General features: G+C 42.4%; 7 protein-coding genes across 7 annotated transcripts; 5 read left to right on the top strand and 2 right to left on the bottom strand.

Moving 5' to 3' along the window:
• Positions 1-2,097: 2,097 nt before the first annotated feature.
• Positions 2,098-2,413, top strand: PHALS_14738 (uncharacterized protein). Its single transcript, XM_024729671.2, has one exon. It carries the CDS (start codon positions 2,151-2,153, stop codon positions 2,328-2,330), a length of 180 nt encoding a protein of 59 aa, XP_024580025.1. The 5' UTR covers positions 2,098-2,150; the 3' UTR covers positions 2,331-2,413.
• A 7-nt stretch (positions 2,414-2,420) lies between these two features.
• Positions 2,421-3,800, top strand: PHALS_13953 (uncharacterized protein; the record flags this gene model as incomplete). Its single annotated transcript, XM_024729670.1, has 1 exon — positions 2,421-3,800. The coding sequence occupies one exon, from the start codon at positions 2,421-2,423 to the stop codon at positions 3,798-3,800; it is 1,380 nt and encodes a 459-aa protein (XP_024580024.1).
• Positions 3,801-4,047: 247 nt separating this feature from the next.
• On the top strand, positions 4,048-6,363 carry PHALS_13952 (uncharacterized protein; the record flags this gene model as incomplete). Its single annotated transcript, XM_024729668.1, has 1 exon — positions 4,048-6,363. The coding sequence occupies one exon, from the start codon at positions 4,048-4,050 to the stop codon at positions 6,361-6,363; it is 2,316 nt and encodes a 771-aa protein (XP_024580023.1).
• A 1,484-nt stretch (positions 6,364-7,847) lies between these two features.
• On the top strand, positions 7,848-8,747 carry PHALS_13951 (Elicitin; the record flags this gene model as incomplete). The annotated part of the gene is made up of 1 exon (XM_024729667.1): positions 7,848-8,747. One exon carries the CDS (start codon positions 7,848-7,850, stop codon positions 8,745-8,747), a length of 900 nt encoding a protein of 299 aa, XP_024580022.1.
• Positions 8,748-9,015: 268 nt separating this feature from the next.
• Positions 9,016-10,413, bottom strand: PHALS_13950 (uncharacterized protein; the record flags this gene model as incomplete). The annotated part of the gene is made up of 5 exons (XM_024729666.1): positions 9,016-9,314; positions 9,650-9,776; positions 9,857-10,177; positions 10,250-10,334; positions 10,391-10,413. The coding sequence occupies 5 exons, from the start codon at positions 10,411-10,413 to the stop codon at positions 9,016-9,018; spliced, it is 855 nt and encodes a 284-aa protein (XP_024580021.1).
• A 765-nt stretch (positions 10,414-11,178) lies between these two features.
• On the top strand, positions 11,179-12,477 carry PHALS_13949 (Zinc finger, RING/FYVE/PHD-type; the record flags this gene model as incomplete). The annotated part of the gene is made up of 1 exon (XM_024729665.1): positions 11,179-12,477. The coding sequence occupies one exon, from the start codon at positions 11,179-11,181 to the stop codon at positions 12,475-12,477; it is 1,299 nt and encodes a 432-aa protein (XP_024580020.1).
• Positions 12,478-12,854: 377 nt separating this feature from the next.
• On the bottom strand, positions 12,855-14,159 carry PHALS_13948 (Zinc finger, RING/FYVE/PHD-type; the record flags this gene model as incomplete). Its single annotated transcript, XM_024729664.1, has 1 exon — positions 12,855-14,159. The coding sequence occupies one exon, from the start codon at positions 14,157-14,159 to the stop codon at positions 12,855-12,857; it is 1,305 nt and encodes a 434-aa protein (XP_024580019.1).
• Positions 14,160-16,113: the final 1,954 nt, after the last annotated feature.

Genomic DNA, 16,113 nt, shown 5'->3' with positions numbered 1-16,113 from the left:
TCAAAAGCACGAGAAAGCGTATTACAGAGGAACCTGACTAAATAAAACGTGCTGGGACTGGGATCCAGTGTTTAATTTAGAGAGTTTTCAAATAAGGAAGTTGCAGTAATCCACGCAAAGCCACAATTAGGGATTTGCATACTGAATGAAATAGTAAATTCCCTGCGAAAAATCACAGAGGGAAACTCATATAAAGAACTCTTTCATCCCGATATAGGTCCAGGGAGAGCAGCGAAGATAGCGCATATACAGAACAGTACTACCCCATAAACTTGGTCCCTTAAGCTGTACCCCGGAAAAGGAATGACTAATCTTCTTGCCCGTGAGAAATTGGTTCCTTTACCATCCTTCCCTGTTCTCTTGCTCTGTGTAAAAAAATGACCAATTGTCCATTGTCAGAGCTTCAGAACTCAGAAACGCACTTTGCCACTATAGCAGTGCCCAATAAGCTGAAAATTAAAGGAAGTCATTTCGATTACTGCACCTCTTTTGGTTAAGCATACTGTATAAAGGATTTGATTGTCTCTTCCTTTTTGGTTTTTGGAAACTTTGTGATTTTGAATTACACTACAAACCCCACTGCATGTTCGACTCCTTTTAAAAAACAATCCAGAACATCAAGGCTGTTGTCCTGAGAAAATATAATTAGGTGTGCCACCCCGGATGGAGGGGCGGCACTGATTATTCTGGTATTTTTCTGCCGCATTCTTTTGGTTCACTCCTGTATCAGATTTCTGTTCTCTTCCAGTCAGAAAACTTATTATTACAGTATACCCCTTTGTGATAGTTTGCCTTCATCTACCACTGTGAGAGTGCACTGCTAGACTGCTTGCTTACACGTCATTCCGCTCTTTGCTAGTCACGCGGTGTCTCCTGACACACATATGACACAATGGATTCAAGCGGGACTAAGCACACAACCATGTCAGATAAGATCCGTATCGCGCTGTGTCAATATGAAGAGAAAAATCCAAAGCGACACACATGGAGCCCTCCATGTGGTTACAGTATCACATCAAACAAATGTGAGTGGAGGCTTAATCACCAACAACCCCAAAGCATTTTTTTGAGCTCCTTGGGAAGCCTGAAGTGGCAAACTTGGAGGTAAAGTGCCAGAGGATCATTAAGAATCCCATGGTGGATTTGGCCTCTTTGAGTGATTCACAAGAAACCAAGACCAAGTAAATGTGAGCGGGGCCTCCTTAAAGATACGGGAGCTCAGCTTCTCGACCGCCTCTGCCCTGGAATGGGCGGGTTCAAGGCTTCAAGGAACGCCAACCGTTCATTCCGTCGCGTTATAGAGTGCGGCTTTGTCGACCTGGCTATTATCAGTGAAGCTCTGCCTACAATTCGGATGTTCTCGACAAATATGCTCTGTATGACATATACAACATGGATGCAACAGGAATCTATTACCGCAAGCTGGAGACTATCGTTGTTTTCGTCACTGTAAAATTCGAGTTGAGGATGCAGATGTAGACGATGCTACTGATGAAGAACTCATTGACAGCGAAGTCATAAGAAATTTGCAGAATTAGGTTTCGCAGTCATCTTCTAAAGTACATGAAGGAGGTAGCTGTTTCTTTAGTGCCAACAGTCGAAGATCTCGTAATAGAGTACCTGCAGGACAAAACAACCACTGGTGTCAATGTTGAGGGTCTAGATGATGACAGCGCTGAGTCAGTCAAGGCAATACCTTCTGAGACACTAACACTAACGATGCCTGAATCGCTATAGACATTCTTGCTACAGCAAAATGGGCAGAGCCTGGACTTCATCACAGCTTTTCGCAATGTGAAGGACAAGGCTGGTCTGATCTAGACACATCAGCTGCAGCAAAAGTAAATAGAGCAGTAGCTTGTATGCTGTCCACGTGCTGTGCCATATAGAAAATTTAGATATAAAATGATCGGGACCGAGGCAGTAGATTTAGAGGATTTTCAAGTTTTGTTGGTTTTTATTGAATTTATCAAGGGCTACAAACTGTACAGTTTAAACTTATACGGTTCTACTGTATCTGGGTTGTACAACCCAGAAAAATTCGTTCTGTTCAAGTTTTTCTTTTCCACATATCAATTTTCCTTTGAATCGATATAAATTTGATTTATTGATATTTGGGGGGTTACCATTTTCTTATAACAAAAAAGCCTATGGACCGCCGTCAAATATGCGTCTTGTGGCTTGCGGTCATTGCTTTGGTCGCACATGTACACTCAAATGAAAACACGAGTGACGTTAAAGCAATGAATATATCAAAAGTTGCTAGCGACGAGGAAAGGAGTTTTGAATGGCTTCATCATCTTGGCGACCTCGTCAAGAAATTCGTTTAGTGGCTTAAGAATTTGTTTATTCATGAGCCAACAGCAGCAGAAACAGCGCCTTTAAAGTTTGTGTATGATAAGCACAGAGGAGATAACGCCATGAAGGATAAGGAAGTATCGATGCATTTGAAAAGGGTATCGGAAGGCGCTCTACCACAGCAACCGACAAAAACTACACCGATGACAGAAGAAACGTTGCCTCAGAAAATCGCGCCTCCGGAAAATCTTCAAAAAGGAGTAGAGCCTGAAACAAACTTAGCGATAACTAGTCCGTCGGCAGAGACGCTTGCGCCGGACAAGCACAGAACACGCGCCGTATTGCCAAAAAAAGAAGAGACAACTGTTGACAACAACAAAATATCGAGCGATCCTGCACCAATGAGCCCATCCGTGCATAAGCCAGCTACAGAGACGCTGGCTCGACTTAAACACGGCTCTATTGGTATCTCATCAATGACCCCGAAAAAAGAACAGAAATCCGAGTTAAATCTGATGCCGATGACGTATTTGATCAAACCAAAAGTGCCACATATTAAGAAAGCACATCATCCAACAACTTCGAAGAATGTTCAAGATGACGGCCTTATCAATCAAGTCTTTGGATATCTCACGAAAATCTTTGATTTATTCAAGCCATCAGAATCTGAAATAACGCCATCGAAACGACCGAAGGTCAAGGACATGGAAGACATTCATCCGATGAAGAAAGATACATTGGCTAATCTGCAACCGGGATCAGAAGACACCATATCGCAAAAGCGTACAATGTCCAAACATGCGAAAGAGTCGGTGAAGCCGTTAATGCGCGTAACAGCCAAAAAGCCTTCAGAGTCATCGAAGGTCGAGCCAGAGAAAAAGCCGCTGTCACACGAAAAAAATGGACTTGAAGCCACTTTACTGACGCCGTTCGAATCGAAAAAAGGAGGGGGTACGAAATCTGTAAATAAGAATTCGTTGACGCGGAAGGTGTGGCTGGACTCGGTAAAGACGATCGAAAATACGCCTCGCTATGTGGTACAACTTCCCAATTACGATGTAAAAAATCTTGAATACTTTGACACCCTAAAGGCACTAAAAAATCCACGGAGTATGTTAGAGTGGTTAAGAAATTGGTCACTTGAAAAGCGTTTGCCTGCGTACATCGCGGCTTGTGAGGAGACCGCAAATGAGAGAGGATATCTGGATATTTATGGAATCGAGGCGCTTTTAGACGATGGAAAAATTACCAGTGCTAAAAATCTCGCATATATTTTTCGAATGTATTTGCAAAGTGGAGACAACGTCAAATTAGCTATGGCTCCACGAATCGAAAAGGCAATGATTGAATGGATGTTAAAGAAAAACCAAGATCCAGTAATAGTTAGCTATGCATTAGGTGGCAGTCATTTCACTAAGGTACATCCAGCCCATAGGAATGCCTTTGATTGGTTTGAAAAGAACTATCGAAAAGATATCTCTGTGCCTCGGAAAAAAATTTAAGTCTCCGAAGTGTAGAACTAATTCTCCATATAGGTAGCTATTGTAGCACTTTACTCGCGTTATACAATTTTTTTTCTTCGTGTTCTGTTATCAAAAAAATACTTGTTTATTATCATTGTTGACCGATGTAGAAATATTTACACGATGTAGTCACACTACTGGTGCATTGTATCATACACACAAATAATTTAGTTTGTCAAATGATGTAAAAGTCATGTATAATCTACAGACCACCAACTAGATAGTCATGGGCAAAAGACATAGTGGTCTTAAACGTAAGGCCGGTCATCTGGGCTTCCAAGCAGGCGAAATTGCATTCATTGAAGATGAAATGGCAGCATTAGCGGCCGAGTATGGGCTAGAGGTTGACCGAGACATTGCTAGCCACGTGCAGCAACGCAAGGAGAGAAAAAAGACGCGACGACGGCGGCATCATGACGAAACGAATAATATTCGAGGTATTGACGAGCTACAAGTAAGAGAACAAAGTAAAGAGACTATCAAACTGTTAGATTTGGATTTCAATAATAGCGAATCGGTTGATATTAAAGACGCGCACAAGCTCGTATTGACAAGTTTGACCGTCGTGCTACCAGACACTTGTGCGTTGAGAGCATGTGGAGTGCCTGGTTGCGCGTGTTCGAATGGATCAAGATCATTGGGATTTCCAGAAGAAGACTCGAGCGACAAGAATCAAAGAAAATTGATCGAAAAGGCACAGTGTCTGAGTTGCCAACATGGAGTGCTGCAGCACGTAGTAGAGGTGAGAGAAGATGCGGATCTTGCTGCTACGTTACCCAGTGGTGGTCAACGATTGCTTCAGACATTATATCAAATCATTCGACTCGGGAGAATTGGTGCGAGTATATTGAAAAGTCGCATATGGACCAAGTCTGCATTAGAGCGACTCGAAGCTGTGCTTACGCATCTTAAAAAGCAATTTGCTGATGGAGGCACGCGGAATGGTCAAAAGTCAGCAGGTGAAGTGCATCGGGGGAAGCAATTGCTCACAAACTTGCAAGCACAGCTCCGTCAGGCGCATCAAAGTGTTGGATTAGCATCGCGCGACGAATTGCCAATTGCGTTAGCTTGTATATGCGATCAAATGTACTTCCAAACGTATTATAGTGCGCTAGTACTCTATGGTCGTGCGTGTGGCGCTGTGCCGTCACCAGATAAGTATTTTAAAGAGCTTGAGCAGTTTACTCAAGCAGGTACGTCCCAGTTTGAAGCGTTTTTGAATCACGAATTTAGTGGTCCAGACCAACTCTCTCGGGTGCTCAAGACTCTAGAAATTCCTATTGTTGGGTCGACTTCGCATGATGAAATGACGCGGGAACGACTTCGTTTACAACAACAACACAGAAAACAGAATCCACTTCTAAGTATATTTCACGCCCGATTGCGTGAAGGAGTGCGTTTGTTTTACGAAGAAGGTGTTGGAATGAATGGCGAAATGGATGCTATTCTCAAGGCATCACAGGGCGGTGACTTGGGCAGCAAGAAGCATAGTAACACTAAGAAACATCCACAAAAGAAGCACTATCGCCGTGAGAGAAAAGCTGTTGCTCAAAGTGACGTAAATGTGACAGCATTGAAGGAGATGCCATGCTATCCGCTTTTGGCACAATGGCGCGATAATTGCCGTGACTGGTGCTGTCACTTGTATTCGTATGCCACACCAAACCAAGAAGCGTTGGAAGTGATGGCAAAATATGCACCCATTGTTGAAATTGGAGCTGGAACAGGTTACTGGTGCTCACTACTTCAGCGGGCTGGCGTGGATGTCGTTGCTTTTGACAACATTCCACCAAGTGGAGAGAGTACACAAGAAAATGCATATCATGGTCATGTACCGCCCTTCTGCTCCGTTCAATGTGGTGGACCTGAAATTCTAAGCCAGCAAGACATCAGAAATCGTAGCTTATTTTTGTGCTACCCTCCACCGGGAGATACAATGGCTGTTCGCAGTATTCAATTGTTTCAAGGTGACGTAGTCTTGCATGTTGGTGAGTGGCAGGGAGATACAGGTGACAGTCGCTTTGAAAATGAACTTCAACGTCGATTCGTACTCGAACAAGAAATTCTGTTGCCTAATTGGGGCAATTCGGCTTACGGACTTACAGTATGGCGTCGTAAAGCGAAGAACCTTAATTCTGTGGCTTGGCGTGCGATGAGTTGTTTTAACTGCGACAAAACACTTCAAGAAGCTGTCGAGAAAAGTGTGCCGTTGCGACGATGCGTCATTTGTAAGACAAATGTGTATTGCTCATCAATTTGTGCTCGACAAGATGCTATGGGACACACAGCAGAACACGCAATGCGTCTGGTGTTTTTAAAAGAACCAATATCGAGCGAAAATTACGACCGCAATTTTGACAATGAAGCTTATTACACCGTAGTTAAGGAGCCTGATCTGGACGACACAATCGTAGCTTTTAAGAACAATTGGAGAGAGATGACGAAGATTCCTTTGAAGGCGAAAGGTAGCGACGACGAAGAAAATTTGAACAGAGAGTCGATCATTGCTAAGACTCCATTTGCCTTTAATTTTAGCTCATAGTAATATCCTATTCCAATAACAATTGTCTAATATTTCAAATGAATATTTTGACTTTCTTTGCTAAATTCGTATAACTTTATCGATATCATTTATACTCGCAAATTTCCCTTAATTGTCCAGAATTGTACCAATCTCTGATATTCAAATACTTGTGTGTTTGGAATAGTAAAGAGAGCTGAATTGTTCAATGCAATTTTCTTTATCTTGAAAATGCTGAAAGATCAGGTTTTGACAATCAACAACATCAATATAAATAGCCTTGACCTTTCGTAGACCTCTACTCGGCAACTAGTTATACAGGTACAGCTTTGGTTTATTTAAGTTAGAGAGGCGCATTGTTTTCAAATGCCGAACCTCCGAGGGCTACTTGTCGAGGTCTAATAATACAAAATTAATCCGAGCAAACTTATCTCTCACAGTTTGTTGGTCTCTCACGTTTGTCAAGAGTCAGGAGTTGTGACGGCTAATTAGATTGCCCGAATTTCGTTTGACAATTGTGAAATTGGCAGCAACTTACTAAAATTTGTTTCGGAAATAAATGCTGTAAAAGTCTTCTGTTTTTTGGTTAGATCTTTTCACCGTCATTCTTATTAAAAAAACACTTCAGTTACTCAGGACTCTCTGTACGTGTGCATTGCTAAATTGAATGCAATTGACGAAGTATTTACGAGCCCACAACAAAATTAAATATGACACCGATCGTCAAGGCCACCAAAGTCTTGGCGGTAGTCAGCGATTAGTCTTGAAATGCATACATACGGGAATCTTTATCAAAAAATAATCTATCAAACATGCTTTGACAATTTGAGTTTTCTAAAAAATCTGGGAGGCTACGACTGTCAGTGTGAAACTTGAAATTGGTATTACAATTGGACATATAGTTTGACTGTCAAATTAGCAGATTTGGTGTAGACTTTGTTTGCTCAGAGCTGGTCATATTAATAATAAGCTTTCCATCTTGACTGATTGTTCCTTGTGGACGCTGTCCGTAGATATATATCACAATATTTCGCTACTAGAAGTCGCTAGAACAGCTTAGACAGACCGATGTAGATCGCTCACGAGAAACGGTACGATTATTGCTAATAATTCATCACACTTACCAAATACGGTTGAATAAATTGCAAAATTTCTCATGTAGCAAATTCTAAAATTATTGTATTATTTTTGTATCGAAAAGAATGATGTTCCAGAAATGACCCACCTGACTTGAGCAGAAAATCTGCACCAGAGAAATCGCAATGTCGCATTGATAATTCGCAGTGTATCTGCAGGCTCTGACGTAAGCTTATGTGTTTGTTTGCCGAGTCGAGTAGTGGTGATAGGTTTGTCGTCCATATCTTGCACGACACACGTACTGTGTATGTACAAACGCTGCGTCGATTTCGTGTGCTAACGCATCGTCCTGTCTGCTTCACCTCGACGGGGTCCAACGCTAACGTCTCGCTCAATTCCACTCACAAAAGTTCGATTTGCGACGCGCAATGCCTTCTCTAGACCAGATGCTGGTGGTGATAACAATGGTGTTTGGACTTTTCTCGACTCTTGTCAACGGGTCCGATTCTAAAGTCTCATTAAGTTCAAAAACCTCTGGTTTCGAAAAGACAAGAAGACTACAGACATTGACAAGTCTCAATAAAGCCGTCGTGGGATCCAAAACATTTGCGTGGGTCGACAATTACGACTGTAATAATGACATGGTGAAGACGGTGCGAGAGTTTTTTAAGGCCAATGACGATATGTTCAACAGGTGCATTGCCGATAGTGGTTACAAGCTCTACCCATATTCAGGCATTTTACCTGATGCAACCATTGTAACTGGACTCGTAACTTCTGAAGCCTGTATGAGTATTATTACCGCTGTTGTGCTACTTCATATGCCTTCGTGCACTCTAGACAATTTAGAAATGCGTGCTGCGTGTGAAACGGTGTTGTATTACTCGACAGCGTTAAAACATGGCTTTGATGCACCGACATCTGAACAGTTTTATGAGCTCATGACATGGCGAAATCATGTGAATCTTGCGAAAGCGTCCGGAAAACCATACGACGGGACGTCCAAGGCGTATTCAGAATTTACTGAGTATATGGGCGATGCTATCAGTAGCAGCAAAGTGACCGTAATGGATGATTTCACGGTGATCTCTGGCACTGAACAAGGAAATGCTCACCTGATGAATGACAGTATTCAACCTTCGTTTAACTTTACGAGTCCAACGATTAATCTCTTGGTAGGTCGAGTATCCAACGCTGAGGTTGCACATGATGACGTCACATTAACGACGAAATCGGAAACGGCAATAAGTCTCGACGTCAACGATGCTACTGCTTTGATCGCACCAGTGGTGACTTTGATACCGATGCTCATATTGTTGTTAGTATGAATAGAATGATAACTACAGAATATAGACGAAACAAATACTATTTTGCTGTGCCAAAATATTACTATAATACAAAAGTTATGCCAGCTTCGATGTAATACGTTTGTAGCGCCAGCTTTATTGTTAGGGTATTGCTAACAATTTCGAATAGCCTCGCTGTTAGTAACCACGGTATCATGCGTATAGACTGTTGTAACGGGTTGACCTCTCCTTTACATTATTTGAGAGTTAGAAGACATTTCAAAACTTGATTTCTGTGCAAAATGCCGTCTTATGCTTTATGTATCAAATTAAGTTCCTTCTTCGCTAACTTGCAATCTTTCTTGGAAAACGAAAGTGGAACAATGGTTTTGCTTGCAAATTCATGATATTCAGAGCTGTCAGTACATTTGTCACCTAAGAAGCGCTCCAAATGCTGCCCAGACGATTGCGTATCGCCGCCTCGTACTCTTGTCTTGCGGTAAAAAGGATACGGCACATCCTTTGACATAAACTTGGCAGCTTTCTTCCTTTGAATAATCAGAACGTGTTCAGAGCGTTTTTGCCGAGCCAACGCTCTTTCTTTCGGCTCTAGAGCAAAAATATCAGCTTACTGTTCCCATGCAATTTGATTCTTTGATTTGACCACCAAACTAACTTAGCAATCTCAGCACCCTTTTACAATTGACATCCTGAACAGCCAGCCAATTTTTTTCTTGAATAAGCTCATCCTCAGCATCATCTACAAATCGAACGCGAGAGAGACCTGTGTAGCGTCCTTCTTGACAGTGTATTCTTCTTAGGAGCTGGAATCTCCGTCTTAATCTCGATCACTTCAAGTTTACGCGAGTAAGTGCAGTCTTTGCTTCTGTTCTTGGTATCCATTGCAAGAGACACAACCGCTGCGGCAACACCCGCCTGCCTACCTTTGTTCGCTTGTACTGTCATATTCTTCCTGTTACGTTTTCTCTTTGAAGTTATGCTGGAAAGCCACAGGAACTTTTCGCCTTCTACTGCAAGCTCCGTGTCAATATCTTCACTGTCGGTCTTCGCCTAAAATTCAACAGTCATCGACGTCTTAGCCTAAATTCAAGTGAGATAGACTCCTGTTTGCTTCCATCAGCGACTAAAACACCATTACTACCCTTAACATGATCAATCGCAATAGCTTTTGATTCACGAGCCGAAATGCCAGTAGTCATACTGACAACCTCCGTTAGGATAGCACCACCAGCCAATGCGTTTGCAACTACTGCTTTGTCCTGTTCAGTAACAACAACCATCTTGAATACCACTTTGATCAATTTGTTCATTTTAACAACGTTGCTTTCTTCAGCAGCACTTCGATCGCCTTTACCTTCTGACAAAATGCAGTCCCCGTTAACGCCATCAATTGTGCAAATCTCGCGTTGTAACTTCCTCCGTGCCTTCTCTCGCTGCGTTTCAGCTGCGCGCTACATAAACCTCATAGCCTGCCGACCAAGCTTTTTGCTGGCCTCAACTGAATCCTCATCAATTTACCAAACCATTGGCATGTTTTTCCAATCGTTTTGTAAACGCGTCACCGCGTCGCTCTCCTCCTCCTCATCGTCGTCAACAAAAAAACATCGTCTTTACTGTCAATTGCGTCCATCTTACGACGAAACTCTTCACTACGGCGCAATTACTCAGCAATTGCATCGTGTAGCATCAGCAACTCGAATCTCACGGCTCAGTCAATGTTTCATCCATTTTTTTGTGTTAAGTGTCAATCGTCCTCCCGCTCGCGTTGCTACCAGCTATTTGTCAAGCTTTCGAGCCAATTCAGGGCCCAATGCTCGTAGTTATTCGTCCTATCTTACCATCGCTTTCTTATCTAACGCAATGCGAATCTTGTTACTTTTCATTTTCTTCTTGGGCTCTTAAGGAAAATACTATATTGCAATTTATATAATTAGTGCACTAACTCTATGAATAAGTATAGAGTGTAGACTCATAAGCTACTCTATCACCAATGGACCATCATAGATAGCACTTGTGAGTTGCCCATACTTTGTATAGCTGCTTATAGATTCCCTTCAATATAGAGCAAACTTGAATATAAAATGAGTAAGTCAAATATGCAATTGCTTGCTGATACATCATGGATGTCCCTGTTTGCTTTGATTACGGATTACTATTGATTTTCTGTACATGTAACGTGCAGCTCGGAGATGATCTTGTCGATTTTATCAGACATCTATAATTCATTCTAATAAGATGGCAGCTATTATTCTTTAATATGTTGTCGATACGTTATAAATCAGAAGAGACTCGTACATCTCCATCTATACAGTGACTCAGCCGTACAGTCCAAGCTCCAGGTCCTCACTGGGACGGTTGTATTGTACTCTCGGTGTTGCATGGGTGTAATCCTTTCCAATGCCACAATCACTTTTGAACCTGCTTCGGCATAGCTTACAAGAAGAACTGAACGATGAAATTTACATTGCCAAAAGTCGAAATTCCGTCCGTCACATTGTCAGACAATCAATGTGCCTCTTTTATTGAGGAAGCCGACACCGTCGTGAAAGAGATCGTGGCAGCAAATGATCTTTTCATAGCTAAGGGATACACGATTGGATACCCTGACTGGAAACGTATTCGAACAAAAGAAGGAGTGCAAGTATATCGACAACGAAAAAAAGCGATTAAGCAGCGTCCACCCACTTCACAATTACCACCAGTACTTCATCATCCATCACAGCCAAGAGAACATGAGTTTTCTCGATTTGGTAGTGTCAATAGCTACAGCAGTGTTGAACTGGAAATTGAAGGCCACGAATCCTCTTCGTCTTCGTCTGGAATTGCTGGAAACAGCATAATGGAAAAAATGAGACCACATGGTGTAGCACTCATAGCCTTGCATGGCACGATGGATGGCACTGTAGATGACTGTTTGTTTGGGAGTATTGCGACTACCGACGAAGCATGGATACTGCGAAGCTCACACATCAATGACCGGATTAAAGATGCTCGCCTTCTTGCGACTATCCGATCGCCAACTCGTACGAATCCTTGTCAATTTCTTGGAATTAAATGGTTTGCAAATGAACTACCACCCTTGCTTACGGGTGTTGTCCATCAACGCGACTTTATTATCATTGAGTCTTTGGGCTTTACGAGCGACTCGAAAGGTGAAAGAGTTGGTTACGTATTAATGCACTCCATCATTTTGCGGGACATTCCAGAGCTCACGCATTTGGGAATCGTCCGTGGAAGTATGAGTTTCTGCTTCATCTTTCGTCAAGGGGGACCAGGTAAAGTCGACATTTTTTGTCGTGGGTTCCTTGACTCACGCGGCGAGATACCGAGTCGTCTCGCTCTTTCAATTGCAACAGATGCTGCGATTTGCTGTACCAGTGTTGTCGACTTCGCGAACATTAAGAAACTCCGATGGCTCATGAAACACGCAAACATCCAACCGGCTGAAAATACGCCCCCTCAACATTGTGAAGCTTGTGCCAAGAGTTTTGGAAAATTTTCTTTACCGTTCTCCAACACAAGTGTTTTGTGTCAAATTTGTCGCAATGTGATCTGTTCAAAATGTAGCGTGAACAAGAAGATGACCGTCCACGTGCCTGATTCAGGATCAATCCAACAATGCTTGCTTAAGTTTTGTCTGCGATGCATGTATAAAGCAAAAGAAAAATCGAGCTGGGAGCTAGCCATAGATACTCTCGAGGATTCATTAACTTCGCCGTCTGTTACTATAACATCGCATCTGTCACAGTAATATGTGGTCCCAACTACATTCAAACTCACCTTATGTACGATTAAATATCGCTACAAAATGAGCTTCGAATATTCCTTAATGACAAATTAGGGATTTAATGTTTTATTTCCTGTAAGTCTTTAACTCCATAATAAATTCTTTGAATCGATTGTAGCTTTTGTGACATGTACGTCGTTAATTTGGAATATTATGAGTTGGAAGGCCAATGATTTAAATGAATGATGCTTTCTCGCTCTCTACGACGAATACATGCTTTGCTGGCATACTTCAAGGTAAAAAGTAGTAAAGCAGCCAGCAGATTGGAATGTAACCCTTTTACCAAATAAAACTCTTATGTATGTCACCTTTTGAACACAAATATTGGAATTGAAATTTTCCTAAATTTCAGACGCTAAAGTTGACCCTGACGAGTTTGTCGAATGATAAGCTGTCGACAATTCGCTGAGAATGCTTTCCATCTGCCAACCGGTTTGCTGCTTTGCTACACGCACGCAGCGCAGACAAAACTGCACGGATCGTTGTTGAATTGATCCGTTGTCTGACACGTGCACAGTCATTTTCTTGCTTACTCTGCATTTTGAGCAGACAATCTGAAAACAAATTCTGCAAGGCACACGAGTTCTGGATAATGAGATCGTATTGAGCTTCTTCGCACAAGCTTCGCAATACTGAGTGTTGAACTGATTGGCCTCAATCGAGCGCTTCCTTGCGTGGGTCATGAGCCATCGCAGCTTTTTAATGACCGCATAGTCCACAACATTAGTACAGCAGATCGCAGCCTCCGCGGCGAGTGACACCGATATACGACTCGGTACGCCACCGCGGGAATCATAAAACCCACGACAAAAAATGTCAATTTTACCAGGTCCGCCTTGTCGATATATGTAGCAGAAACTCATTTCTCCGCGAATGATTCCCAAATGCATAAGTTCCGGAACATCCCGTAGTTTAATTGAATGCAGCAGCACATAGCCAACTCTTTCGCATTTCGAATCGTATGTAAAGCCCGAGGACTCAAGAATGAGATAATCGCGCTGCTGGACAATCCCTTTGAGAATGACTGGATGCTCCTTTACGAACCACTTGACTCCTAGAAATTGACAGGGATCGGTACAGGTCGGTGCTCGAAGAGTTGCTAGAATTCGAGCGTCATCAAGATGGTCGTTAATGTGTGAGCTGCGCAGCCTCCAAGCCTCATCCGTAGCCGCGACAGACCCAAACATACAATCGTCTATGGTACCATCCATTACGCCCTGTAAAGCCAAGAGAGCCACACCAGGCGGTCTCATTTTCTCCATGATATTTTCAGATGAGATACCAGACCAAGATGAAGAGTACGTGTCGTTTTTTGCACTAATGTCGACGTTACTACAGCTACTAAATGTGCGAAATCGAAAGAATTCGTCTTCTTTTGGCTGTGATGAACTTTGAAGAACTGGCGGCGAGCACGGTGTCGACTCTTGCTTCATCGCTCCTTTTCGCTGTCGATACACTTGTACACCATCTTTTGCCCGCACGAGTTTCCAATCAGGATACGCAAGCGTACACCCTTGAGAATTAAAGCTCTCGTTTGCTGCAACAAGTTCTTGTACGACAGTATCTGCTTCTTTGACTAAAGAGTCTCGCTGCTCATCGGACAACGTGAGAGGTGGGAGGATATTTTTGGGCAAGGTGAATCTCATCAAAACTTCTCTATTGAGCTATTTCTACGTGGAACTGAGCAGGGGCTCCAATGTCTACTCGAATGACGAGACCACATTACGCTTAGTTTTTGTACATACGACAATAGTCATATCGTGAGAAAGGTCAGATGACACATAAATATTTTTTTTTGCATAATTGTTATTTAGATGTAGACCCACCAATGTGTTATCATCTTTTTAGCGCAGTTCGAGCCTCTAACAATCAAAATCAATTGTGACGGATTAGTTTTCCTTTCAAATTTAGTGTGGTAATATTCGCTGGCTTTGTTTTTATAGTGAAACAGTTTTCTTAAACGAAGTTTTCCCATGAAGTTCCTTCTTTACGATATTTGCCTACAAAGTTGTTATGGGTCTTTTAACGTGCCAGTGATAAACTCATTTTCACATGATATTAAGAGCTCGAAAGTCCAAGATGATGTTGTCGAAGATGATTCATATGATCACGCTGGCGGATGCTTAGCGTTATTTTAAGTGAGTGGTTATATCCTTCCACATAATCTGACAGGCTTTACGACAATTGCGATTTCTAGCCCACAAGCTTGTACATAATGTAATTCTCTCGTTTGATATTTTTAGGTAACATTGGCATGCCTTCTGGCACTTCAGAAGATTCTAAGACCTGTATAGAATAAAAACAAAACGATGCATTTGACAGTATGGTTGAGTGTGGAAAACTTACGTAACGTTTAGTTGCCAATACAATGCATTTGTGCTAAATTTATATTACAGTAAATGTAAATGATCGGTATTTGTAAAAAGGGAAAAAGAAAAGCATATAAAAATTAAATGGAATTATTGATTATATATTAGTCTAAAAAGAGCAAATTAGATATATATCCTCTTGAGTTATCAGGCTCGCCATTCCACTCCTGGTAGGAGCGCACGAATCTAATCTTTGTGCTTTTGTTGACGTAGTTATATTGTCAAAGCTCCCCATTTGAAAAGTCCACGGCAAATCCATTGCACTTGGGAGCTCTAGTAGTCACGACCCGATGTCCACGTAATGATCAAGCGTCTGTCACGGGCCAGTCTAGTAAGCACAATCTATCGTTGATCCCGACAGGGCCATGAGATTGGCAGTAGAAGATCGAAAGCGGTAATCGCTAACCAGAAAACGCCCACCCGCTTTAGAAATGCGCCGGTGAGGAACTCCCGAGAGCGTCAAGCCCAAGCGTCGATGAGATAGCAGATGGCACCCACCGTTAGGCTAGAGCCGAGGGTCCAAAATTCTGAGGGCCAAAGCGGAGCAGATCTCTTGAGGCAGTCAATGATTGGCCATGCTCCAACGCGGGTCACGGTTGCGTCTCCAAGCAAGAGTCCAACCGCGAGAGTGTGTACAATCAAACATAATCTAAGAAAGGGTCATTCCCCTTACGGGAAGATTTGAAGTGACAGAAGTCGCGGTTATGATCATCACATAACCGGACATATCATTTGTGTTTGATGTACTTAATCACTTAAGAAAAGTGGTAGACAATCGAATGGATTATGTATAGATATCAGGAGCTGTTATCACTGCAAATGACCATTTACATCCTGCCAGAGGAAGGAACGGTTACCATTTTCACGGAAGGTGTTCGATCGAGTGCGGCTCGCAGTGAGAGCTTCTACTATCACATACCTCTTTTGAGGAAGCACTGAACGTCTCAAAGTTATAGCTTTCATTTAAAAATTTCGTATATAATATCTCCATGTTTTCAGTATTACTGCACTGATCCGTATTATACCCAGTGCATAGTGGTACCTGATTTTTAGAACCCAAGTACAGATGGCTGCACAACGCACATGATACCCCTTGTGTGGCCACCCCGAAAAATGAAGATACTGCCCAAAATCTGATTGTTTTTGCTGGCCCGACATCTTTAGGTGCGGAAGCAGATATGGACGCGCGCATGAAACGTGTCAACGGTCTAAAGACCCGCCAGATGCTTCG

The sequence above is a fragment of the Plasmopara halstedii genome, assembly GCF_900000015.1.
Source record: "Plasmopara halstedii genome assembly, contig: Scaffold_816, whole genome shotgun sequence".
Lineage (NCBI taxonomy): Eukaryota > Oomycota > Peronosporomycetes > Peronosporales > Peronosporaceae > Plasmopara > Plasmopara halstedii.
The sequence above is the reverse complement of the archived record's forward strand: the minus strand, read 5'-3'. Positions and strand labels throughout refer to the sequence as shown.

Coding starts and splice junctions, on each gene's coding strand:
- PHALS_14738 (XM_024729671.2), top strand. CDS start 2,151: ATGGACCGCCGTCAAATATGCGTCTTGTGGCTTGCGGTCATTGCTTTG.